This window comes from Papio anubis, chromosome 9 (genome assembly GCF_008728515.1).
Source record: "Papio anubis isolate 15944 chromosome 9, Panubis1.0, whole genome shotgun sequence".
In the NCBI taxonomy this organism is placed as follows: Eukaryota; Metazoa; Chordata; class Mammalia; order Primates; family Cercopithecidae; genus Papio; species Papio anubis.
This window is the reverse complement of record NC_044984.1, coordinates 106,040,825-106,068,076: the sequence shown is the minus strand read 5'-3', so window position 1 is coordinate 106,068,076 and position 27,252 is coordinate 106,040,825. Positions and strand designations below refer to the sequence as shown.

General features: G+C 48.4%; 1 protein-coding gene across 7 annotated transcripts in view; it reads right to left on the bottom strand.

Annotated features, from left to right (window-relative positions):
• Window positions 1-225: 225 nt before the first annotated feature.
• ACAD10 (acyl-CoA dehydrogenase family member 10) overlaps window positions 226-27,252 on the bottom strand; it is a 69,777-nt gene continuing 42,750 nt past the window's right edge. For 2 of the 7 annotated variants that reach the window (XM_031650761.1, XM_031650766.1), the window contains exons 10-20: window positions 23,151-23,296; window positions 20,224-20,397; window positions 12,871-13,271; window positions 11,658-11,798; window positions 10,754-10,891; window positions 10,555-10,645; window positions 9,457-9,615; window positions 8,266-8,438; window positions 3,703-3,846; window positions 1,581-1,658; window positions 805-992 (exon numbers count right to left, since the gene is read on the bottom strand). In XM_031650761.1, coding sequence (XP_031506621.1) covers window positions 852-992; window positions 1,581-1,658; window positions 3,703-3,846; window positions 8,266-8,438; window positions 9,457-9,615; window positions 10,555-10,645; window positions 10,754-10,891; window positions 11,658-11,798; window positions 12,871-13,271; window positions 20,224-20,397; window positions 23,151-23,296 — 1,786 coding nt within the window. In that variant the 3' untranslated portion in view covers window positions 805-851. Of the gene's footprint in view, window positions 993-1,580; window positions 1,659-3,702; window positions 3,847-8,265; window positions 8,439-9,456; window positions 9,616-10,554; window positions 10,706-10,753; window positions 10,892-11,657; window positions 11,799-12,870; window positions 13,272-20,223; window positions 20,398-23,150; window positions 23,297-27,252 lie in introns of all 7 variants that reach the window. The other 5 variants (XM_031650760.1, XM_031650765.1, XM_031650762.1 and 2 more) reach the window with 5 other exon arrangements.

Here is a 27,252-nt window from a genome sequence, read left to right as displayed (position 1 = left end):
GGCCTCACATGCCAGCTCCTGGGTGAAGTGTATATGAGTACAGGGCCCTGGGCTACATAGTGAGGGAAGGCAGCCAACTCGGGAGTTATCGGACCCGTGGCCTCTGCGCTCCCAGCATGTATGAGACTGAGATGGCAGCTTGGACCTCAAGGAAACACAGGCGGGAGGAGGCACGAAGGGAACCTCTCCACTCGATTCTCTTTGTATGACACAGAAAGTCCACAAAGCCTCTGAGATGTGTTTTCTTATTCTTTTGTGATCCCAAAACCCCTTTCCAAAACAACATTTAAATGAGTGTTCTGTGCTGTGTGTTCAAATGGAGATAATCAGATGCCAGTGGCTTTACAATGTGGGTTGCATTCCATTTTCCCAGGTGCCCAGGCCCTGGGTCTCCAGGCTGCTGCCCATCGTGGCCACCCCTCTGCTCACCAGGGAGGCCAGACAGGAACCCTGCAGCTGCCAGAGCAAGCACGTCCCACAGCCTTCGGGAGGCCTCCCAAAATGTGTCCAGATCCCCACAGGCAGAGAGAGGGACTGAGAGGCTGAAGTGAAGTGACCGTGCCTGCCCAGCCCGGGACTGAGAGCCTGAAGACCAGCTTTCCAGACTCTGTCCTGGAACCCCCTTGGCCCTCAGCAAATCCCCTCCTCCTGGCCTGAAACAGACTTTAGGCTTCTTGCAGAGATGTCTTCTGTGGAGAACCAGAAAGCTTGAGTGCACCCTGACTGTCCTGGGACAGAGCTGCTGAGCAGGGTGCAGGAGCCACACACACTGGATCTTTCAAGGCACATCAGTGACAGATCTGAGCACGGCTGGTCCAGCCAGGACACTGGGCTCCTGCAGCCCCAAGCCTCTAAATGCGGTGCTTCAGCTCTAGCTTGGCCACCGTGGCCCGGTGCACCTCGTCAGGGCCGTCGGCAAAGCGCAGGGCTCGGGCCCAGGTGAAGAACTGAGCCAGTGGGTAGTCGCTGCTCAGGCCCGCCGCTCCGAAGGCCTGGCAGACACAGGGTGGAGGGAGGCGGCCCTGGGTGAGCCCTTGTCTCTGAGGGCCCCAGGAATGATAGCCTGCTTTTGATGGGCCATAACAACCATCTTCCCAGACTTCCCCCGTGGCACCTATGTGATACAATCACTAATATTCCATAGGGCTTCTATGGGGCCACACCTGCCATCCCACAGCCTCCAGACTCCCCAGGTCCACTCTGCAGGTGCCTTCTGCCCCATGTTGGGGCCGGGGGTTAGGATCTGAGGCGGCGGCCTCCCTGCATGGTAAAGAGCCTGGGCTCCGGGCTTATGAAAACCCAAGTTCATGTGAATTTGAGGTCAGCTACTTGCAAGCTCAGTGACCTGGACAAGTCACTTTACTTTTCTGTGCTTGTTTCCTCACATTAAAAATTGGGGTAGGATGGCACCCCGCACCTTGCTGGGTCATTCTGAAGAGGAAAAGGAAAGTCGCATGCATGGTGAGTGGGTGACACAGGGTGTCTGCCAGGGTCTACGGGAGGCTGGGCGGCTGAAGACAGGGGAGTTTGGCATCTGGTATTGATGGTTCAAATAAGCCAACTGTCTAGTCTGTGCTCACCTGAATCGCACGATCAATCACTCGGGAGGCCATGGATGGGGCGACCATTTTAATCATGGCTATATCCAAGGCTGCAGCCTGTAAGGAAGAGGAGATGTGATTATAAAAGACCCAAGGGCAGCCCGGGTGGCAGAGTGACCCCGCCCCCCATCTCCACTAAAAATACAAAAACTAGCTGGGCATGGTGGCATGTGCTTGTAGTCCCAGCTACTCAGGAGGCTGGGGTGAGAGGACTGTCTGAGTCTAGGAAGTCGAGGCTACAGTAAGCCAAAACTGCAACCCTGCACTCAAGCCTGGACAACAGAGTAAGACCTCATCTCAAAAACAAACAACAGGCCAGGTGCGGTGGTTCAGGCCTGTAATTCCAGCACTTTGGGAGGCCGAGGCAGGCAGATCACCTGAGGTCAGGAGTTCGAGACCAACCTGGCCAACATATAGTGAAATCCAGTCTCTACTAAAAAATACAAAAATTAGCTGGGTGTGGTACTGCACGCCTGTAGTCCCAGCTACTTGGGAAACTGAGGCAGGAGAGCTGCTTGAACCCGGGAGGCGGAGGTTGCAGTGAGCCGAGATCATGCCACCCTACTCCAGCCTAGGCGACAGAGCGAGCCTCCATCTCTCAAAAACAAAACAAAAAACCAAACAACAAAAAAGACCCGAGGGCAGAAAGCTTGGAATAATGATCAGATTCCCAGGAGGAAGTCAAACACCAGGGTCCACAACAGAGGCCCCAAGGTCTCGCTGATGTGAGCTGGGTGAGGCTGCCCCTGCCTGGTATACGGCTAGACAGCACCCAGGGATGAAGGGCGCCATGTTAGCAACTACTATCTTATGTTGCAAGATGTGAAGCAAGTGCTGGGAGAATGTGGCTGTCTTCCCAGATGACGGGGAACACTGCCAGCACACACTGAAGGGACAAGGGGGAGGGGCCTGTGTTTTGCTCAGGGTCATGGCCAGCTCTGCCTCCAAGCAGCAGTGGACCAAGGCCAGTCAGGGCTCTGGGAAACCGAGCTACAGTGATCTGCCCTGGGGCAGGGTGTTCAAGGGGGACACCCAGCAGCCTCTACCATATCTAGCACGCCAGTGTCAAAGAACCAGGAACTGTGAACCTGGGTTGGTCCCTGACGGCTGAGGATCTTGGGTGGGGGTGGAGGCTGCCCCACAGAAGGCTGGACAAAGCACGGTCAACATGGCATTGTACTTGGTCATCACAGGCACTTAGAAAGAGCCTTAGTTAGCCTGGGTAACATGGTGAGACCCGGTCTCTACAAAAAATAAAGAGGCCGGGCGCGGTGGCTCAAGCCTGTAATCCCAGCACTTTGGGAGGCTGAGACGGGCGGATCACGAGGTCAGGAGATCGAGACCATCCTGGCTAACACGGTGAAACCCTGTCTCTACTACAAAATACAAAAAAACTAGCCGGGCGAGGTGGCGGGCACCTGTAATCCCAGCTACTCGGGAGGCTGAGGCAGGAGAATGGCGAACCCGGGAGGCGGAGCTTGTAGTGAGCTGAGATCCGGCCACTGCACTCCAGCCTGGGCGACAGAGCGAGACTCCGTCTCAAAAAAAAAAAAATAAATAAATAAATAAAGAATTAGCTGGGCATGGAGGTGTGCGCCTGGAGTCCCAGCTACTTAGAAAGCTGAGGCTTCAGTGAGCCATGATGTACCACTGCATTCCAGCCTGGCTACAGAGTGAGGCCCTGTCTCAAAAAATAAATAAATAAAAGGTTAAAAAGCGCCTTAGTTAATGACTAATGTCACACTTGAAAATAAGCTTCTATTTTGCTAATTCGATATTCAGATGAAGGCCAGTAGAGGGTCCCTTTTCCCTGACTTACTGTTCGGTTGTCCAACACCTCCACCAATGGCCCTGGGAGTCCAGGGCCACCCAGGGGTGCTGTGGCCCCATCAAACCCACTGCCTTGGACTAAGCAGCTCACCAGGTCAGTAAAACACAAAGGCCAGTCCTCTCTTCTTGTTCAATTTTTGAAAAACTGCCAAAACAGCTCCAAGTACAGGTGAAATAGTTTCTAATGTCAAGAAGCCAGGCCCTCATGCTTTGCTGAATGAGGAGGAAGAATCTCTGCCTCTGGGAGGCCCCTTCATGCCCCTGCCCCTACCTTGTTTCCTGCCAGGTCCATGAGGTGGGCAGCTCTCAGCACCAGCAGCCGTGCCTGCTCGATCTCCACGCGCGACAGCGCAATGTCCGCCAGCACTGTGCCCTGCTCCACCAGGGGCTTCCCAAAGGCCACGCGGGACTTCACCTGTCGACACAGGAGATGGGCTGAGGACACGCTGGGCTGGGGGTGGTCACAAGAGGTGGGGGCTGGTGGCCTGAAGAGTTGGGTGGAAGCAGACAGGACACAGCAGGGGAGGAGAGTGAAAGCAGGACTGTGCAGCTTCTCAGCCAAGGTGCCTGTGTGCAGCCATGGGCCATTTCCAGGGAGTAGGTCTGACACCCAACCTTCATGTGCACCACAGCCAGCCATAGCCCACAGGGTACCTGTAACAAATTGCTTCCAAGAACCCTTTATTCCAGCCATTGTACATCTGGGCAGGCCTGGCTACCAGACAGAAGCAGTTACAGATCTGAGCCAGCATCTGGTCCAAGGCTACTCCTGGAAATGAGGGAGTGACTGCAGGCACTGCACACGGCGCAGGCGAAGGGTGCCCTCTGCTGACCGCAGCACCCCTTCCCACCCTGCAGCTCCAGTGGAAGCAAGGTCTCCTCAGCCCCCTCTCTTGCTCCCGGCCTTCTGCTGTGGGCGGCTGTATCTGCAATGGGGATTTTAAATTCTGAAAGTCACAAGGCATCAGAAAAGGTTCTAAGTATTCCTTTTTTTTCCTGTTTTATTGATAATTTTTCCTTCTTTTTTAAATTTTTTTGGAGACAGGTTCTCACTTTGTTGCCCAGGCTGGAGTGCAGTGGCATGAATTTGGCTCACTGCAACCTCCACCTCCCCTGGCTCAAGCAATCTTCCTACCTCAGCCTCCTGAGCAGCTGGGACCATAGGCGTGAACCACCACATCCAACTAACTTTTCAATTTTTTGTAGAGACAGGATCTCACTACATTGCCGAGACTGGTCTCAAACTCCTAGACTCAGGCAATCCTCCTGCCTTGGTCTCCCCAAGTGTTGGGATTATAGGCATGAACCACCACACCCAGCCTAGTTTTTTTGTTTTTTTATTTTTTTACTAAAAGAATCTACACAAATAATTTATCTCATGGCAGAAAAACTACCCGTTTTCAGAACAAAAAAAGAGAGGACAGTAATTACGAACACTTAGAATCCCACCATCTAGTCACCTCTAGTTAATATTTGGTGGATATTCTCCTCTATCCTTCTAGACTTTTTGTATATATACTTATTTTTTCCAAAAACAGGAGCCATACTCTACATATTGTTTTGTAGCCTTTTTGTTTGTTTGAGATGGAGTTTCGCTTTTGTTGCCCAGGCTGGAGTGCAGTGGTGCAATCTCAGCTCACTGCAACCTCCGCCTCCCAGGTTCAAGTGATTCTCCTGCCTCAGCCTCCCAAGTACCTTGGATTACAGGTGCCTGCCATTACACCCGGCTAATTTTTGTATTTTTAAAATAGAGACGGGGTGTTTCACCATTTTGGCCTGACTGGTCTCTAACTCCTGACCTCAGGTGATCTGCCTGCCTCAGCCTCTCAAAGTGTTGGGATCACAGGTGTGAGCCACTGCACCCGGCCAGCCTGCTTAAAACAATAACAACAAAAACAACAAAAAACAAAAACATTATTTTGCATCAAAGCTAACAGCTTGTTTCTTTTTTTTTTTTTTTCCCCCAGACAGGGTGTTGCTCTGTTGCCCAGGCTGCAGTGCAGTGGCAGAGTCACAGGTCGCTGCAGCCTCGACCTCCCAGGCTCAGGAGATCCTCCCACCTCAGCCTCCTGAGTAGCTAGGACTATAAATGCGTGCCATCACACCTGGCTAATTTATTCATTTATTTATTTATTTTTGAGACAGAGTATTGCTCTTGTTGCCCAGGCTGGAGTGCAATGGTGTGATCTTGGCTCACCGCAACCTCCGCCTCCCAGGTTCAGGCAATTCTCCTGCCTCGGCCTCCCGAGTAGCTGGGATTACAGGCATGTGCCACCACGCCCAATTAATTATATATTTTTAGTAGAGACAGAGTTTCTCCATGTTGGACAGGCTGGACTCGACCTCCTGACCTCAGGTGATCTGCCCAACCTCAGCCTCCCAAAGTGCTGGAATTACAGGTGTGAGCCACCACGCCCAGCCCCACCTGGCTAATATTTTTAATTTTTTAATTTTAATTTTTTTTTTTTTAGACAGAGTCTTGCTTTGTCACCCCAGCTGGAGTGCAGTGGTGCGTTCTCAGCTCACTGCAACCTCCACCTCCTGGATTCAAGTGATCCTCCTGCCTCAGCCTCCCAAGTAGCTGGGATTACAGGCATGTGCCACCAGGCCCAGCTTTTTTTTTATTTTCAGTAGAGACGCAGTATCACCATGTTGGTGAGGCTGGTCTTGAACTCCTAATCTGAAGTGATCTGCCCGCCTCAGCCTCCCAAAGTGCTGAGATTACAGGCATTAGCCACTACGCCCGGCCTTATTTTTTATTTTTCATAGAGATGAGGTTTTGCCATATTGCCCAGCCTACTCTCAAATTCCTGGGCTCAAGCAGTCTGCCTGCCTCGGCCTCTCAGAGTGCTTGGAGTGAGTCACCACACCTGGTCACAGTCTTTTTAAAAAAAATTTAAATGTATATAGTGAACAATTTCTCCATGTTAAAAGTCTCACTGTATGTCATCTCGTGGTTCATTTGTCCAACAGTCATTGTTATCCTTATAAGTTGTTCAGAATTTTGCTATCCGAATGAGCACTGTGGTGAACCTCCTAGTAGCAAATCTTTTGTAGATTCCTAATTACTCTAACCAAGTCCTCAGTGGAGGTGCCATGTTCATGCTATGTACTTTCTGGAGACTTCTGTCTGATTCATTCAGTCCAATTGTTCTGCCAGGTTGAATTTAATGCCACATGGGGCTGAAGCACCATACCTGAGTCCACAGACAGGAGCGTTTTACTTAGAAAGAAAAAACAACTGGTCAGTCTTAACTAAAAAGGGTATAAATCACAGGTTTGCTCAGTAATCAAAAATGCAGACTGCCTCTGTTCTTTCAATAGCAGTTCTTGTGAGACACTGGTTTTAGTCTCATGGTATGCGTCACCTTTCTGAAATTGATAATCACCAATTTGAATTCTTGTCCTGGCAGCAGCTGTCTTTTAACCTAGGTTTCCAAACTTTGGGGGCGGTGGGGTCATGGCAGAATAGTTTTCTGGATGTGCTGTGGAGGAGGGTGGTACAGGCCAGATGATGGAACCCTAAGGACAAAAACAAGCCACATGGGGTCTCCCTGGTGTCTGATTTATTTATTTGTTCGTTTATTTATTTTTAAAGAGACAGGGTCTCACTCTGTCACCCAGGCTGGAGTGCAGTGGTGTGATCACTGCTCACTGCAGCCCTAAACACCTAGGTTCAAGCGATCCTTCTGCCTCAGCCTCCCGAGTAGCTGGGACCTGTAGTCTGACACATGCCAGCTGACACATGCCATCATGCCTGGCACTTAAACTCTTTCTTTTTGGCCAGGCGCGGTGGCTCAAGTCTGTAATCCCAGCACTTTGGGGGGCCGAGGTGGGCAGATCACAAGGTCAGGAGATTGAGACCATCCTGGCTAACACGGTGAGATCGAGACCATCCTGACTAACACGGTGAAACCCTGTCTCTACTAAAAATACAAAAAATTAGCCGGGTGTGGTGGCAGATGCCTGTAGTCCCAGCTACTCAGGAGACTGAGGCAGGAGAATGGTGTGAACCCAGGAGGCAGAGGTTGCAGTGAGCCAAGATTGCGCCACTGCACTCCAGCCTGGGTGACAGAGCGAGACTGCATCTCCAAAAAAAAAAAAAAACTTTTTTTTGCCGGGTGGCACGGTGGCTCATGCCTGTAATCCCAGCACTTTGGGAGGCCAAGGCAGGCAGATCATGAGGTCAAAAGATCGAGACCATACTGGCCAACATAGTGAAATCCCGTCTCTACTAAAAATACAAAAGTTAGCTGGGCGTGGTGGTGCACGCCTGTAGTCCCAGCTACTTGGAAGGCTGAGGCAGAATTGCTTCAACCTGGGAGGTGGAGGTTGCAATGACCCAAGATCACCCCACTGCACTCCAGTCTGGTGAGCAAGACTCCATCTCTAAGAAAAAAAAAAATATTTTTTTTTTTGTAGAGACTGAGTCTTTCTTTTTTGCTTAGGCTGGTCTCAAATGCTTGGCTTCAAGCAACCCTCCTACCTAGACCTCCCAAAGTACTGGGATTATAGCCATGAGCCACTGCACCCAGACTGATTTTTAATAATGTGCTAGCAGCATGACCTTTACACCTTGGAACCTTGCCCTCTGCTGCTATAGAGCCTGGCCTTTCCGGTCACCTCGACAGAGTGGGTTCTATCCTGCTCTGAATCCAAACTGCAGCAAAGTAGCAGATGCAAAGCAAAGATAGGAATGCAACTTCTTGGCAAGGACATCACCTTGCTTCACCTGCTGGGACTGTACTCAGAAAACAGGTAGGAATTGAAGCCCGACAGCAAAGCAGAAGGTGGTGGTTCTGAGTCAGTGCTAGGCGCAGGAGGAAGCACTCACGCGGGCCTTCATGAGCGCCAGGGCCCTCTCTGAGAACCCGATCAGCCTCATGCAGTGATGGATCCTGCCGGGGCCCAGTCTGCCTTGGGCGATCTCAAAGCCTCGGCCAGGGCCCAGGACCATGTTCTCTTTGGGCACATGCACGTGCTCAAATCGGACTTCACCATGGCCACCTGAAAGACCCAAATGATCACTGTGAGCAGGTGCCATAGTCATTTCCCTTGGATGTGTTTCTTCCTCACCTTAGTCTGGGTTATCTGCTGGCAATGTCCCTGCACTTTATTTAGCTTTCTTACTAGGACATGGTTAAAGGGAAAAGGATGGCAGGAAGGAGCCTGTTAAACACAGAAAATGAATCACTGATTTATAATGGCAAATGAATATTCTGTGATTCCTTTTATAAAAACATAATGCCACCTTAAGCTGAAGCTCCTAGTGGTTTGTGATAATGTAGTGATCCTATGAAAACACTGAAAGGAAAAACGTGAACACTGTTAGCAGAGAACCAAACTGGGAGCGGACCAAACCAGGGCTGTGACCTAGAGGTCAGCTGTACACACTGGGGCCTGGAAGAGTAGGTCTGGGGTCCACTTCCTGCCTCTGCCCTGTATGGCTTCCTGCGTCACAGACTCCTGCTTACCTTCTAAGCTTAGAAGAGGGAAAAAATGGCCGGGCGCGGTGGCTTAAGCCTGTAATCCCAGCACTTTGGGAGGCCTAGACGGGCGGATCACGAGGTCAAGAGATCGAGACCATCCTGGCTAACACGGTGAAACCCCGTCTCTACTAAAAAAAAATACCAAAAACTAGCCGAACGAGGCGGCGGGCGCCTGTAGTCCCAGCTACTCGGGAGGCTGAGGCAGGAGAATGGCGTAAACCCGGAAGGCGGAGCTTGCAGTGAGCTGAGATCCGGCCACTGCGCTCCAGCCTGGGCCGCGACAGAGCAAGACTCCGTCTCAAAAAAAAAAAAAAAAAAAAAAGAAGAGGGAAAAAATGCATAAATGCCTGTCTGAAATCTGCCTGCATGGTTGATACTCATGTACGGAAATGAAATGTAGGAGCATGTAACTCTCCAAATATCATACTGTCAGACGTGGGATGTGGCAAGTCCTGAACAAGAGCAGGGGCTCCCCAACGGCATTTCCTGGGGACCAGACCAACACCCAGGGGTGACACCGCCCCTGGACGTCTCACCTGGTGCATCCTCCAGTCCATACACTGTCAGAGGCCGGATGATTTTTATCCCTGGGGTATCCATGGGAACCAAGAGCACGGACTGCTGCCGGTGTCTTGGTGCATGTGGGTCTGTTTTTCCCATAAACACACAGAGTTGGCAACGAGGATCCAGGATGCCTGCCAGGAAAGGAGAGAGACAGACTTCATCATCTGACACCAGGGCCATCAAATCTCTACACACATGGTCCTGGCCCAAGAAAGGCACAGCAAGGAAGCAGACAGATCAAATCTTTAAGGCTCCATGTAATCAGATGAGCATCTGCAGACTGATGACCAGAAATAAGAGCAAATTGGCTTTTGCTCTTATTTCAGTGAGGAATGAATCCAACATCATAAGAGCAAGTTTTTAAAAGCATCACATAGAGCAGAAAATATAATTTAGAGACAAGAGGACGAAAACTGCTACTTGATCCCTGCCAGCTGGCTCGGCTCCCACAGGTGTGCACACATAATGGCTCTGGGCCTGGGCCTTGGAATCAGGTGAACCTTTGACTCTGGGTTCTCTACGTGCCAGCTAGGGGCTCATATCCCAGGCAAGGGACCTAAGTCTGAGTGTGGTTTCCTCCTCTGAAAAATAGGGATGCTCATTCTTAATGTCCAGGGAGGTACGGGCTCTGGGAGGTAAGCTCCATTAGCTACTTGTGGGGGCCCTGTAGAAGTAACACTGGACACTCCCTAAGCGTCAGGATTGTCATTAACCCTTAGGATGTAACACATCTGATCAAGGAGCCAGGAAGCCACCAAGGAAGGGGAGCTGCCCAAGGCAGAATGAACAGCAGGAAGTGGAGAGATTCCTGGGGTCACATGCAGGGAGGCATCTGTCCATGTGTGGGCACTGGGGGACGTCCCTGCCCTGCAAAGCGCCGCCTCTGAGAACAGCGTGCTCCATGCAGTAACCCTCCTATTCTCCCAGCTGCCTCTGCTGGGGGCGCTAAGTGACAGAATCTCCTTTGTGTCAACTTGAAAAAGCAGAGGCTCCTCCCAGGCATTGAGAGGTGTGCCTATCAGTGCAGACTCCCTGATGTGCATTTGAAAAGTGCATTTTAGGCCAAATACCTGTGATCCACCATTTGTGACCATTTATGACATAGAAGCTGTCCTCCTCTCTGATGGAAGCCTCAATATTGGTGGCATCTGAAGAGGCAACCTGAGTGGGGAGCACATTCCAGTCAGAGCTGCCGGTAGATAGCCCGTGTTTCCTGCGGGGCTGACAACAACAGGGCCAGGCAAGTGGGTGGCAGCCCAGGCAAGGTACCTGGGGCTCGGTCATAGCAAAACAGGAGCGGGCTTTCCCCTCCAGTAGAGGCATCAGCCAGCGAGCCTTCTGCGCTTCGGTGCCATACCTCACCAGCAGCTCCATGTTGCCTGTGTCAGGCGCAGAGCAGTTACATATCTGAGAAGGAAAAGGAGCATGACCACGACTGTCATGGCCTCTTCTAAAAAAAATAGGGTCAAGCTCTGTCACCCAGGCTGGAGTATTGTGGGACAATCATGGCTCACTGCAGCCTCGACTTCCTCAGCTGAAGCCATCCTCCCACGCCTCAGCTTCCCAAGCAGCTGGGACTACAGGTGTGCACCATCACACCCGACTAATTTTTTATTTTTTTGTACATACAGGGTCTCACTATGTTGCACAGGCTGGTGTCGAACTCCTGGCCTCAAGTGATCCCCCACACTTTGGTCTCCAAAAGTACTGGGATTACAGGTGTGAGCGACCATGCCTGGCCTTCTCATGTCAATATTTCAAGCTTCAAGTTGGATGGGCATGGTGGCTCACGCCTGTAATCCCAGCACTTTGGGAGGCTGAGGTAGGTGGATCACCTGAGGTCAGGAGTTTGAGACCAGCCCGGCCAACATGGTAAAACCCTGTCTCTACTAAAAATACAAAAATTAGCCAGGTGTGGTGGCATGTGCCTGTAATCCCAGCTACTCGGGATGCTGAGGCAGGAGAATCACTTGAACCCGGGAGGCAGGGGTTGCAGTGAGCCAAGACTGCGTCACTGCACTCCAGCCTGGGTGACAGAGCGAGATTCCATCTCAAAAAAAAAAAAAGTTCAAGTTCATGCTGGTGCTTCTGAATCTGGTCTATCTGTTTAGGAGTGAGTTCTTTTGAAGATCAGGATGTTCCCACACACTGAGGAAAACTTTAAAGAAGGTACCTCGGGGGCATACAGGGACGTGCCCATGAGCTCACACAGATGTGCATATTCCACATTGGTCAGTCCTGCTCCGTATTTTTTCTCAGGATCAGCCTCCAAGGGTAGAAAAAGGTTCCAAAGTCCTTCCGCCTTGGCTTTCTCCTATCATGGGGAAAATAAGTCAGGAAACCATAGTGGAAGATTTCATTTTATTTTGAACCACGGAAAACAATGAAATGGATTGGAGGTAACAAGGCAGACAACCAAACATGCATGTGTGCCCAAAAAAATGAATGATATGAGGAGCTGGGTGTGGTGGCTGCACGTGTGGTCCCAGCTACACAGGAGGCTGAGGTGAGAGGATCACATGAGCCCAGGAGTTTGAGACTACAGTGAGCTATGATCACACCACTGTGCTCCACCCTGGGTGACTAAGCAAGACCCTGTCTCAAAAAAAAAAAAAAAAAAGAAAAAAAGAAAAAAGAGATGGTGGCTCATGCCTGTAATCCCAGCACTTTGGGAGGCCGAGGCGGTCAGATCACGAGGTCAGGAGTTTGAGACTAGCATGACCATCATGGTAAAATCCCATCTCTACTAAAAATACAAAAATTAGCTGGGCATGGTGGCATGTGCCTATAATCCCAGTTACTCGGGAGGCTGAGGCAGGAGAATCGCTTGAACCTGGGGGGGCGGAAAAGAAAAGTAGATGATGATTGCATTATGCTCCTGAGGATCTCAAGTAATTTCAAAACTAACACAATCCAAGGTTCACCTGATAAGGAACAGCAGGTGTTTCTGTTTATCGGCTTAAGTGACAGCACTGGGAGATAACACAGAAACTCAGCTCACAGTGGATTTGGCCCTCTAGCTGTGACATTATCGGCTCTCTAGAGAGAGATGTATTAGCTGATACAGCACTGTTTCAAATTTACGTAATTCAAATATGCATGAGATAGGCCCAACCTGCCCTGGCTTTCTAAGGCCAAGCATTCTGCTGCCTGGGCTGTGCAGTCACCCCTGAGCCATCTGCCTGTGACACAGGCACAGCAAAAGCAAGAGATGGAAACTGAGTCATGAAGAGCTAGCTGGCTCTTTCTGAGATGATGGAAGCAAAGATCATTCAACTCGGCCCTCCTGTATCTTCACTGCCTGGGATGGCTCAGGTGAGCCCGGTGGGGTCAGGGAGGGTGTGCCATGGTATTGGGGTCTTACCACCTCACCACGGCTGCTTTACCTTGAGGTCTTCGATCAGTGGGGAGGGGCTCCACCTGGCTGCTGAGGCCTGGTGACTCTGCAGCTCTGGCTCCGCAGGGTACACGTGCTGCTCCATGAAGTGCTTCAGCCGGTGATACAGCTCTCTGACAGGTGGAGAGAGGCTCTCTGGAGAGATAACCAGACCTCCCCTTGAGGCATGAGCTGGGGAAGCTTCTGGAACGGAGCTATAACTCCTGGTACCTATGGGGTACCACTGGGACTGGGACCTAGCCCACGTGTGGCAGGACCTTGTTAACGGATTTTTGAAGGGCATCTCTTTGAAAACCCGGAACCCTTCTTTGACTGCGAAATCCCATGCCAGGTTAGACACAAATTCGGTCAGCTTTCCAGTTTGTTCCGCATGCGCGGAGCTTGCTTGCCCTAAGCAGAATCAAAGAAAAACAGTGATTACTCCCACACAACCCATCACAGGGATGTTAACATGTGATGACATTGTCACTTCAACAGGTATTGTCATTTGCTGAGCACTTGCTAAGTACGGAACACTAAGAGCCACTATAGCTCACTGAATCACCAAAGCAATACAACTGCTTTCACCTGCACTTTGCAGGCAAGAAAACTGAGTCTTAGAGAAGGAGGTGACTTGGACGAACTGGAAGTTAGGGGGCTGGGGGCCAGAGTCCAACTCAGGACTTCCTGCTCCCTGCTCTTGATCTCTGCTTTCCTAAAAGACTACATTTAATCAGTAACACCCCAGATCACCTCTGCCATTGCCAGTGGGCTATAAGAAGTCCTGCATCCTAGACCACCCTTGCTACAAAATTGATAACAGCAATGCCACAACTGACTAGAGGAAGAGCCAATTTCTAGACACAACTGTCTCTGGATGGAATCAACTCCAGCATCACTCAACTCACTATTTGGCTCTCGCACCATCTCTTTCTTCTTTTAAAATGTGCATCAAGACTTTTTTTACAAACACATTTTTCTCCATTAAAAAAAATTAAGGTGGCCGGGTGCGGTGGCTCACGCCTGTAATCCCAGCACTTTGGAAGGCCAAGGTGGGTGGATTACTTGAGGTCAGGAGTTTGAGACCAGCCTGGCCAACATGGAGAAACCCTGTCTCTACTAAAAATACAAAAATTAGCCAGGCATGGTGGTGCATGCCTGTAATCTCAGCTACTCAGGAGGCTAAGGCAGGAGAATCACCTGAACCTGGGAGGCAGAGGTTGCAGTGAGCCGAGATCGTGCCATTGCACTCCAGCCTGGGTGACAGAGTGAGGCTCCCATCTCAAAAAAAAAAAAAAAAAAATTAAGGTGTGGTGTACACACACCTCCTTAATGTAGAACTCTGCAAGTCTTAACAAACCCATAGTTGGGTAACTACCATTGCCATCAAGATACATAATATTTCGGCCAGGTGCAATGGCTCATGCCTGTAATCTCAGCACTTTGGAGGCTGAGGGCCGGCGGATCACCGGAGGTCAGGAGTTTGAGACCAGCCTGGGCAACATGGTGAAACCCTGTCTCTACTAAAAGTACAAAATTTAGCCACGTGTGGTGATGCACACCTGTAATCTTAGCTACTGGGGAGGCTGAGGCAGGAGAATCGCTTGAACCTAGGAGGTGGAGGTTGCAGTAGGGTAAGATCATGCCATTGCACTCCAGCCTGGGTGACAAGAACAAAACTCTGTCTCAAAAAAATAAATATTTATTTTTAAATAAGAGATAGGGCCTTACTATGTTGCCCAAACTGATCTCGAACTCCTGGCCTCAAACAATCCTCCTGTCTCAGTCTACCAAACTGCTGGATTACAGGCATGAGCCACCATGCCCAGCTGAGACCGCCATTTGCATGCAGCCTTGGTGTTAAAGATAGTTTAAACTATTCCTTACAGAGTTAGGAACAAATTCTTTGCTACCCTGCCGAGAATTAGCCCACTGGACCTCACTAGGTCTCTACTGAGGACCTTCCGGTATGAACCTAACCCAGGGAAGTCAGTGGGAAACCAGATAGCCCCTTCCTTGCAGACACACAGTGGGGGCTGAGAAGTACAAGGGGCTGCATTTTCCCCTTATTCCTCGGACTGCACACAGCACATTGAAGGGGAAAGATACTTCCCTTATGTTCCCTATTATTCATAAGGATTTTCTTCTTCTAACAGAGTAAGAGGTGTATTCTTAATTTTCTTCTGTTTAGTTGACTCGCACTCTGAGACTGCTACTTTGTCTCTGAAAAAGTCACTTGTATAAACTTGGATTGATTTCGACCTATTGCTTCTGGTATATTTCCCAAATGTAGTCCTGGCAGGAGACCACATCACTGGTGTCCTCTTAAGTTGCAGTCGTAAGTACTTTATAGAATTTCAGTGGCCATCTGCCAGAAATCTAATTTCTGCACCCACTTATTAAGGAAGGAGAAGGACACATGTGCTGGGCAGGTACATACTGTAAATCTTCTGCTCAGTGGGCTCTGGTCTCTCTCATCCCCCTCCCAATCTAATGCTGATCTGAGGTCTTTTGTAAATGACACCATAGAGAGAATGTCTTGGAAACAGATACCCCTTCTCTAAGCTCCACTTTCCCTGGGTAGTACCAAATATTTCAGCTGTTCAAACAAAAGTGATTTTAAAGCTAATTGTAGAAGACAAATGTACAAAAGTAATATTTATATTCATATAGTTGGTTTTTTCCCCATTCATCATATATTTTTATGTTATTCTTTCAAAAAATGGATTTTGCTATTTTTATGTGAGAAAACTAAGCCATTTCCTCAGTGTGTCTGGATGGCTTCCCAGGGGGAGGGAAAAGAGTGCACAGTAAGATAAGAGGAATAAAGGCTTGAACAAACAGACATTTTTCTGTCTGGTGGCAAAAGGTGGGGTGTTTTAGCTCTGGGCCGAGAGAAACCAGAAGCCACGACGATGGCTCACAGGATCTTAGAAACATGTCAAAGGGCTTCCTGAGAGACAGACTGAGGACACTCAGTGGTGGAGATTCTAAAATGGGCAAAGTCTATTAAGCTCTTCCCAGGTCACTGGAGCAGAGCAGGGAGAAAACTCAGCAGCCTGCTAGGAAATGTCGGAAGCGACCAGGCCTATTCATCACCATAAGGACTTAGCAGCCATTCTGTTTAAGTAAATATTTCTGGTTAGTGTTTATCGGAAAACCATTAAAAAAATGTGAAATGGTGGCTTACAGCTGATACTGTATTTTCCCAAAAAAGGGAAAATATTGTTTCCAGAAATTCCTGCTTCCTGCATCCCCTGCTTATCAGACCAGGTACAGTTAAACTAGAAATTCTCTGGGTACTGGTTTTTCTCCAGACAGTTTTCCCCACGACTGTGTATTTCCAGGACCACCTAGCACAGTGCTGGCTTTTAGTAGAGGCTCATATACTTGGGAATGAATGATCAGTTCTCCTACTGCAACTGCTTCTCTCAGAAGACTCTGGCAACCTGGCTGGGAACACAGGCTGCCAGTAAGCTTGGGGAGTCGCTGACTGCAAAGCTAAACACTCCCTCAGCACCAGCAAACCCCATGATGAGTTCCTCTCTCCTTCTTTCTCTTTGCCTTTTGTTTTTAAGTTTCACTTTTAGAAAATTTCTTTTTCTTTTTTTTTGAGATGGAGTCTCGCTCTGTCACCAGGCTGGAGTGAGCAGTGGCACAATCTCGGCTCACTGCAACCTCTGACTCCCTGGTTCAAGCTATACATCTGCCTCAGCCTTCCGAGTAGCTGGGCACGTGCCACCAAGCCCAGCTAATTTTTGTATGTTTAATAGAAACAGGGTTTCACCATGTTGGCCAGGATAGTCTTGATCTCCTGACCTTGTGATCCCCCCGCCCCGCCTCAGCCTCCTAAAGCGCTGGGATTACAGGTGTGAGCCACTGCACCCGGCCTTTTGTTTTTGTTTCTTTTTTTGAGATGGAGTCTCGCTCTGCCACCCAGGCTGGAGTGTAGTGGCATGATCTCTGCTCACTGCAACTTCCGCCTCCCGGGTTCAAGTGATTCTCCTGCCTCAGCCTCCCATGTAGCTGGGATTATAGGCGGCATCACCATACCCAGGTACTTTTTATATTTTTAGGGGAGATGGGGTTTCATCATGTTGGCCAAGCTGGTCTCAAACTCCTGACCTCAGGTGATCCACCTGCCTTGGCCTCCCAAAGTGCTGGGATTACCAGCATAAGCCATCACCACTGGCCTCCTTTTGGAAAATTTCAAAGACACACAGGAGTAGAGAGGAGAGAATAATGAGCCTGCGGGTTCTATTGCTCACCTTCCGCAATGATTGACGCCAGCCCAGTCTGGTTTCATTCCCTGCCATCCTCACTCCCACTGTCCTGGATTTTTTGGAGTGCATCCCAAATATCTCATCTAGGATTCTTTCAAAACTCCAAAGACAAGTACTTTTTAAAGAACCCACAATACTATTATCACCCTTAAAAAATCGTTGACTGTAACTTCTTCATATCATCGACCATCCACTCAGAATTCAAGTTTCACTGACTATCATCAAAATTTTTTCCAAATAATTTGTTTAAGAAAGGATCCAAATAAGGTCCCAACACTGTAACTGGCTAATGTATCTTTTAAGTCTCTCTCTCCCTTTTTTTTTTTTTCTGAGACAGTCTCATGTTGCTGCCCAGGCTAAACTGCAATGATGCAATCACCGCTCGCCACTACCTCGGCCTCCCAGGTTCAAGCAATTCTCCTACCTCAGCCTCCTGAGTAGCTGGGATTATAGGTGCCCACCACCAGGCCTGGCTAATTTTTATGTTTTTTAGTAGAGACGGGGTTTCCCCATGTTGGCCAGGCTGGTCTCAAACTCCTGACCTCAGGTGAGCCACCCACCTCGGTCTCCCAAAGTGCTGGGATTACAGGCGTGAGCCACCATGCCCAGCCTGATGTTTCTTTTAAGTCTCTCTCAATCTACAGGTTTCTTTTTCACTCTTTTCCTCCCCTTGAAATGTATGTGTTTGAAGAAACTGAGTTGTGTGCCCTGTGATGTTTTCCAGAATCTGGATTTTGTGAGTGGTTGTGCCCAGCGTGCTGCTGAACATGTCCCTCTGAACCCTGTGTTTTCCATGAGTTGGCAGCTAGCACTGGAGGCCTGGGCAGAGTCGGTGTGACTTTTGAGGGAAGCATCAGGAGGAACGTAATGTCTGGCTGTCTCTCTCTCTCAGTGGTGTTGGCTTTCATTGAAGCTTATTGCCCACATGCATTAATGCATTAGGAGTTGCAAATTGGTGATACGCAAATTCTATATTATTCTGTCCAGGATACTTCTCTAGAGAGAAACATTCCCTCATCGATTATTTGGATAGCCTGAGGTATGATTTGTTTAGGAAAGACAGGACAAATGCTTGATTCCCCACCCCCCAACCCATTTACCAATTTTCAGAATAATAAGTTGCTTCCCTGGCATCCTCTGAGGTCATCAATGAGACTTTCTTGTCTCTGTTTTTGTATCACTACTCATGGACTTATTTATTTATTTAATTTTATTTTTTTCAGTGGAGACAGTATCTTCCTCAGTCACCCAGGCTGCAGTGCACTGGCGCGATCTCAGCTCACTTCAACCTCTGCCCCCTGGGTTCAGGCGATTCTCTCTCCTGCCTCAGCCCCCTGAATAGCTGGAATTTCAGGTACCCACCACCACACCTGGCTAATTTTTGTATTTTTAGTAGAGATGGGGTTTCACCATGTTGGCCAGGCTGGTCTCAAATCCCTGACCTCAAGTGATCTGCTCACCTTGGCCTCCCAAAGTGCTGGGATTACAGGCCTGAGCCACCATGCCCGGCTACTACTCCTGGATTTAAACATACCTGATGTGTTTCATCCGTTTCAGCTATCATCCTTGGTGATGCCCAAAGTTTCCTATTATTAGCAAGTGGGAGCCTGTTCAGGTTGGCTCCCAAGTCTTTTTTTTTTTTTTGAGACAGAGTCTAATTCTTGTCACCCAGGCTGGAGTGTAGTAGTACGATCTCAGCTCACTGAAACCTCTCCCTCCCAGGTTCAAGTGAGTCTCCTGCCTCAGTCTCCCAAGTAGCTGGGATTACAGGCACCCACCACCATGCCTGGCTAGTTTTTGTATTTTTAGTAGAGACACAGTTTCACCATGTTGGATAAGCTGGAGAGCCAAGACGAACCTGGAACATTTTGTCATACCAGCAAGCAAGGAAGTTGCCAAAGACCACAACGGTTTTACCTAAAGATTTGGGAGCTGGCCAGGCTCGGTGGCTCATGCCTGTAATCCCAGCACTTTGGGAGGCTAAGGCGGATGGATCACCTGAGGTCAGGAGTTTGAGACCAGCCTGGCCAACAGGGTGAAACCCTGTCTCTACTAAAAACAAAGAAAAAAATGACCCGGGCATGGTGGCCTGTGCCTATAATCGCAGCTTCTTCGGATGCTGAGGCATGAGAATTGCTTGAGCTGGTGAGGTGGAGGTTGCAGTGAGGCAAGATCGCACCACTGCGCTCCAGCCTGGGCAACAGAGTGAGAAACTGTCTCAAAAAAAAAAAAACAAAAACAGAAGCAAACAAACAAAAAAACCCACAAGAAATTTGCCTAATATAGTTGTTAAATATGCAAATGGCCATACACATATTTCATAGAAATTCTTAAGCATACAAAATTTTAAAATCAAAGTTCTGAAAAATACACATAGGATGATCACGTTTGCGCAAAAGTAGGAGGAGAGAGAGAAGATAGATAAACAGAAAAACTGGAGGGCCCAGGAAACTCTTAACGGTAACATTTATCTTTGAGGAATGGTGTTGAAAAGGGTGAAATACAATTTTACATAATTCTATATGACCAAATTTTGATCATGAGCATGAATGCTTTAACTGGAAAAATTTCTTTGTGCATTACTTTAATAATTAAAAAACAAGTTTAAATATTGTTAAATAAGCTGGGCATGGTGGCTCACACCTGTAATCCCAGCACTTTAGGATCACTTGAGGTCTGGAGTTCGAGACCAGCTTGGCCAACATGGTGAAACTTTATCTCTACTAAAAATACAAAAAAAAATTAGTGAGGTGTGGTGGTGTAGGCCCGTAGTCCCAGCTACTCGGGAGGCTGAGGCAGGAGAATCACTTAAACCCAGGAGGTAGAGATTACAGTGAGCCGGGATTGCACCACTGCATTCCACCCAGGGTGACAGAGCAAGACCCTGTCTCAAAAACAAATAATAAATATTGTAAAGAAAATATTTACGTGACAAATGGTTGGATTAACTGAATCTCAGAGAATTGTGGCCAAACCGGTCTCTCCAAAGCCTCTGTGGCCCTGAGAGGGTTTCCAGGTGGAGGCACGGTCCTCACTGTGACTCACTCCCAAGCGATTCTTCAGGGCAGCCATCCCATTACCTGTGAGTGATCGCCTGTAGACTCCCTGTAGGATTGCAGCCAAACGGAAAAAGGAAAAAGCCATATAGAAGTTCCAGTTCTCAGTGGGAGGGAGTCCCATTTGGAGGCAGTACATCCTGAAATACTCCTCTGCAGCAGGGATTCCCAGCTGTGTCAAGTCACAGTCATTAAAACCTGGGAGAAAGAGCCATTCATGGGTAGTCACTGACTTGACATACCCCTGTAGCTGGCAAATATTTAAATTCTGAAAATTGCCATGTCCCTTGAAAATTAGTTTCACGACCAGTTCCAGGGGTTAGCTTATTCCTGCATTGGCTCTTATTCCCTTAGATGGCTGGGCATCCAGGCATGAAGTCATTATTCACAAATTGGCTCTTACAGGTTTCAGACTCTAATGGCAGTAAAGGAAGGAATGGGAGCTTCCAACTCCATCTGGGCCACAGTTAAGGGTGGATGCATATTATCTTCAACCAGTCATTTGATCAAAAATGACGTGGAAAGAGCGATCTCAGGCTCAGCGCAGTGGCTCACGCCTGTAAACCCAGCACTTTGGGAGGCCGAGGTAGGTGGATCACCTGAGATCAGGAGTTCAAGACTGGCCTGACCAATATGGTGAAACCCTGTCTCTACTAAAAATACAAAAATTAGCCAGGCATGGTGGCATGCACCTGTAATCCCAGCTACCTGGGAGGGAGGCTGAGATGGGAGAATTGCATGAATCCAGGAGGCAGAGGTTGCAGTGGGCTGAGATCACGCCACTGCACTCCAGCATGGGTGACAGAGCGAGACTCCATCTCAAAAAAAAAAATAAAATAAACAATTGACTGGGCGCAGTGGCTCATGCCTCTAATACCAGCACTTTTGGAGGCTGAGGAGGGCAGATCACTTGAGGTCAGGAGGTCGACACCAGCCTGGCCAACATGGTGAAGACCCTGTCTCTACTAAAAATACAAAAATTAGCCAGGTGTTGTGGCACACGCCTGTAATCCCAGCTACTCAGGAGGCTGAGGCCGGGGAATCGTTTGAACCTGGGAGATGGAGGTTGCAGTGAGCCGAGTTTGCGCCACCGTGGTCCAGCCTGGGTGACAGAGTGAGACTCCATCTCAAAAATAAATAAACGAGTGACAGAGGGAGACTCCATCTCAAAAATAAATAAACAAATAAATATAAAAATAAACAAAAAGATCTCACCAAATTATGAAAATGATAATTATAGCAAATAAAACAATTTCACAGGCCGGGCACAGTGGCTCATGCCTGTAATCCTAGCACTTTGGGAGGCCAAGGTGGGCAAATCACGAGGTCAGGAGATTGAGACCATCCTGGCTAACACAGTGAAACCCCATCTCTACTACAAAAACAAAAAATTAGCTGGGCGTGGTGGCAAGTGCCTGTAGTCCCAGCTATTCGGGAGGCTGAGGCAGGAGAAGGGTGTGAGCCTGGGAGGCAGAGCTTGCAGTGAGCCAAGATCGCACCACTGCCCTCCAGCCTGGGCAACAGAGTTAGACTCCGTCTCAAAAAAATTCACTTATTTGCTCCATCTGTGACATTTTCATGATTTAGAAGCATGTAATATATTCTATTCATAGAAATTAATCTTAGGAGTATACCTTATATATAGGCAAAGATATTACTACAAAGATATTCACTGCCTTTCTTCATAGGGGTGGGGGAGGTAATATTTAAAAATTGAAAACAAATTAAATATCTAAATAGGAATTAACCCAAAAGTCTTCCCTTAATTCTCTTTTGTTTTTTTTTTTCTTTTTTGAGACGGAGTCTCGCTCTGTCGCCCAGGCTGGAGTGCAGTGGTACAATCATCTCGGCTCACTGCAAGCTCTGCCTCCTGGGTTCACGTGCCATTCTCTTGCCTCAGGCTCCTGAGTAGCTGGGACTACAGGCGCCCACCACTACGCCCGGCTAATTTTTTTGTATTTTTAGTAGAGATGGGGTTTCACCATGTTAGCCAGGATGGTCTTGATCTCCTGACCTTATGATCTGCCCGTCTCGGCCTCCCAAAGTCCAAAGTGCTGGGATTACAGGTGCGAGCCACCGTACCCAGCCATCTTCCCTTAATTCTATACAATAAGATTATATGCTCTCATTAAAAATTATGCTGTAGAATATGTAATGTCATGAAAACATGTCTACAGTATACAATGAAGTGAAAAAAAGCATGTCATTCGATCATGTTACATTTTTGTTTTAGGAAATATACATATACACACAAGAAAAGATGACATGGATAGATACTGAAATGTCAGCAAATGGTTATCTCTGGGACTACTAATGATTTTAACTGTTTCGTTGTTGTTGCTATCTGTTGGCTCTAGTATTTTTATAATAAATGTGGCTTGTTTTTATTTTTTTTTGAGATGGAGTCTTGCCCTGTTGCGCAGGCTGGAGTGCAATGGTGTGATCTCGGCTGACTGCAACCTCCGCCTCCCAGGTTCAAACGATTCTCCTGCCTCAGCCTCCCGAGTAGCTGGGGTTATAGGCGCATGCCACCACGTCCAGCTAATTTTTTATTTTTAGTAGAGATGGGGTTTCACCATGTTAGCCAGCCTGGTCTTGAACTCCTGACCTTGTGATCCGCCCGCCTTGGTCTCCCAAAGTGCTGGCATTACAGGCGTGAGCCACCACACCCAGCCACAATAAATGTGTTTTTAATTTAAAACCCTAAATAGAAGTTAGCTGTGTAAAAGCAAAAGAGGTGCCTATACAAGCATACTTTTCACTTAACACACATTCTATATCTACTTCCCCGCAAATGTGACAGGAGTGCATTCCAGCTATGTTTCCCACCAGAACCATCAGGACCTCACTTTCACTTTCCTGTCCAATCATGGACTACTTCAGCTGAGTTTGCTCCCAAGTGCTTTGAGAACTGGCTTGCTCCTCCACTATCCTCCAGCAGCAGTTCCTACCTCTCAGCACGGGAAAACTGGACGGCAGGTAATGAGCCAGGCAGCTGTAGGCCACATCGATGAGGGGGTCGCCCAAGGTAGAAAGTTCCCAGTCAAGGACAGCAAGCACCTCTGGCTTTTCTGGATGAAACACCAGGTTGTCGAGCCTGAAAAGCCCCAGGAGGAACAGAGACAGCACTAAGAAAACTGCCGGCTAGGGAGGATTCTGCGTGGTCTGTTTGCCTTTCAGACTGGCTCCCCACCCTCCCATCCCCTCTGTGCCCGGGAGCCTGAGCTCCCTGGGCTGTGTGCTCCAAGGACTCCCTTGCCCTCTGGCTTCCAGCTGGACTCAGCCAATCAAAAGCAGGAGATGGGAAGGGGCCTGGTTATTTATTTCCCCAGCTCCTTCTCTGCAGCCCTCCCTAGAGAGCTAGCCTCTCTGGGTTCAGGGAATTACTCCCTCCCTGTGATGGTTTTAAAACAGATCTGTAAATCCTTTGACACTCCTCCCACAAAAGGTAGAGTCTTACGCTTGGCCCAGTGAAGCATCTTGCTTTTAACAGATACAAGACACATGGAAGTGATGCTGAGGGACTCCCGAGACTAGACTAGGTCAGAAAACATGATACAGCTTCTGCCCAGCCCTCTGTCCCTTGAAACACACTATTTTGGAGCCCTGAGCCCCCAGGTAAGAAGTCCAGGGTTGAGTGCAATGGCTCATGCCTGTAATCCCCACATTTTGGGAGGACAAGTTGGGAGGACTGCTTAAGCTCAGGAGTTCAAGACCAGCCTGGGCAACACAGCAAGACCCTATCTCTACAAAAAAAAATTTAAAAATTAGCTGAGCGTGGTAGTGCACGCCTATAGTCACAGCTACTCAGGAGGCTAAGGTGGGAGTATCACTGAGCCCAGGAGTTGGCAGCTGCAGTCAGTTATGTTCCAGCCTATGAATAGCTACTGCACTCCAGCCTGGGTGACAGTGCAAGATCCTGTCTCAAAGAAAAAAGTCCAGTTACCCAGAAGCTGCCATGCTGGAGAGACGATGTGGGAACCATAAAGAGACAGAAAGGCCCAAGGAGCCCGGCTGTTCATATCTTCTCTGCCCAGGGCCGGCATGCTAGCAAGCCTTCAGAAGATTCAGCCCCGTCTAACAGCCGCCCTACTTTGAAATAAGCTGTCCTGTCCCCAGACTGCAAAGATTCATGAGCAAAATGACTACTGTCGTTGTTGATAGCCACTCAGTTCTGACAAAGTTTGTTGTAGAGTAGCAATAACCACAGCACATGCTTGCCCTGTCAGACTGACTCCTCACTGTTCTTGGCCCCGGGACTCCACACTGTTCTTCAGCGTTTCCTCTAAACCACACTACAACCCTATATTGAACTCTCCCCAAATAGCCTCTTTCATGCTTTCTGTTTCCTGCCAGGGCTGTCTGTAATGCATGCTTTATTTAAAAGAAAAAGTAAACATCAAGCATGCAGAAAAATACAGAGAATGATATAATGTCAGAACTCATGTGTCCATCTTCCAGATTTAGCAGATATTATATCTGCTTTTTTGTTATATTTGCTTCAGATTTTTAAAAAAATGACAGATTTACTGCTATCCTGAAGTTAGTATATATCAGTCTCAGATATTTCTATATTTCTCTTATCTATAACTGTACCTATATACCACATATAGTGTTCTTTCAATTATTTTTAAGTTTTCATAAATGATTTATTACCCTTTTGAAACTTACTTTTTTCTACTTAGCATTATCTGTTTGAGACTTATGACTTATGTACAGCAAATTGGTTTATTTTACCCACTAAATAGAATTCCAACATATGGCCAAACTACATTTTATTTATCATGTATTATAATTACAAGCATGACCAAAACAAACATCTTCGCCTGAGTCTCTTGGTGCAAAGCTGCAGCAGATGCTTCTTTACAAAAAACGATGTGTTGCAGCATATTCCCATCTTCCATGTTACTGCCCATTCCTTTTCTTTTCTTTTCTTTTTGAGATGGAGTCTCACTCTGTCACCCAGGCTGGAATGCAGTGGCATGGTCTTGGCTCACTGCAACCTCTACCTCCCGGATTCAAGTGATTCTCCTGCCTCACCTTCCCAAGTAGTTGAGATTACACGGGTAAAACCACACTCGGGTACTTTTTGTATTTTTAGTAGACATGGGATTTTGGCATGTTGGCCAGGCTGGTCTCGAACTGCTGACCTCAAGTGATCTGCCCGCTTCGGCCTCCCAAAGTGCTGGGATTACAGGCATGAGTCGCCTACTACTTTTCTTTTCTTTTCTTTTTTTTTTTTTGAGACGGAGTCTCGCTCTGTCGGCCAGGCTGGAGTGCAGTGGCCAGATCTCAGCTCACTGCAAGCTCCACCTCCCGGGTTTACGCCATTCTCCTGCCTCAGCCTCCCGAGTAGCTGGGACTATAGGCGTCCACCACCTCGCCCGGCTAGTTTTTTTTTGTATTTTTAGTAGAGACGGGGTTTCACCGTATTAGCCAGGATGGTCTCGATCTCCTGACCTCGTGATCCACCCGTCTCAGCCTCCCAAAGTGCTGGGATTACAGGCTTGAGCCACCGCGCCCGGCCTACTTTTCAAAGTAGCTGCGGCAGTTTATGCTTTCACCACCGGTGATTCACTCCATTAGCAAGAAATATTCTTCCATCCATCAAAAATCAGAATTATCTCAACTATGTTGATCAATAAGCAGCAGCACACTCTCTAAAATCAGAGGATGCCTTTCCTGGAGGCAACATCCTAAATGATCATCATACTTCACTATAGCTAGGGTATGGGGTGCTCAGACTGCACTGGACATCTCCTGCCTGCTGTATACTTGATCACATTCGTAGATCTTTGAGGTGCCAAGAGAAGCAAAGACAAGGTCCACGGAGCAGCTGTTATGGGCTGGTGACACAAAGGCCACCTGAGGTCTTCCCCACCAAAGGAAATACATGGCAATAGCTGGCCAGGAAAGTGTTGTCAGGCAAGTGCTCTAGAGTCCCAAGTGGAGAAAGATGGAGGAGGGGGTCAAATGCAGCCCAACTGCTTGCCAAGTTCAAGGCAGTGTGGGGGAAGCACTTGGCCCCATCAGTCTCTGATGCAGGAGTAGGTTCCTCAAGCTCCCATGATGACCACATGACAAAGAAAGCTCAGCTGTCCACTCTCAGACCCAGGGGGATTCCCAAAGGTGGCTGGATAACAGAAGAAGCCGGGAGTGAGGGACACAGGTCAAGCCAATGAAGACAGGCCAATCAAATCTGGAGGGCAAAGAAGTGTCTTTAAGGCTGGGCATGGTGGCTCACGCCTGTAATCCCAGCACTTTGGGAGGCCAAGGTGGGCAGATCACTTGAGGGCAGGAGTTTGAGACCAGCCTGATCAACATGATAAAACCCCATTCTCATATTTTTGTATTACTAAAAATATATTGTATTTTTGGATTTCTAAAAATACAAAAGTTAGCCGCACATGGTGGTGCACACCTGTAATCCCAGCTGCTCGGAAGGCTGGGGCGGGAGAATCGCTTGAACCCGGGAGGTGGGGTATGCAGTGAGCTGAGATCATGCCACTGCACTCCAGCCTGGGCGACGGAGTGAAACTGTCTTAAAAAAAAAAAAAAAAGAAGAAGCCGAAAGGTCTTTAAAATTTAAAATTAACCTTCACTGTCTAGCCTTGTTCAATAAAAGGCCTGGGTCCCCACATGGGCAAAAAGACAAGCCAAATAAGGCATTCTTGCATCAAAAGCAGGTCTCCAGGTGCTGTGAAGCAGAAAACACGATAAACACTACCCTATAAAAGTACCTAATGGGCAGTTTTCACAGCAAGAGATGATAAGATAAAGCTATCATCTCTGCCGCCGGATGCCAGGCATACTGAAGTTCCCATTTTAGCCGCGCTACAGACTCATCACATAGCCCCAGAGACTCTGTCACTCTCTTTCAATCCTTTCACTACACCCAGTGAGAATGTCCATCCCCAGGACTCTTGGGAGGTGAGTGGCACCCTCACTCTGCCTTACTTTCAGATGAGATCAGGCCTCTTCAGGGGCCGTAGACTCTGCCTTACTTTCAAACAGTGGGTCTCAACAGAGGAATGCTGCCCTCCCTGGGAACAC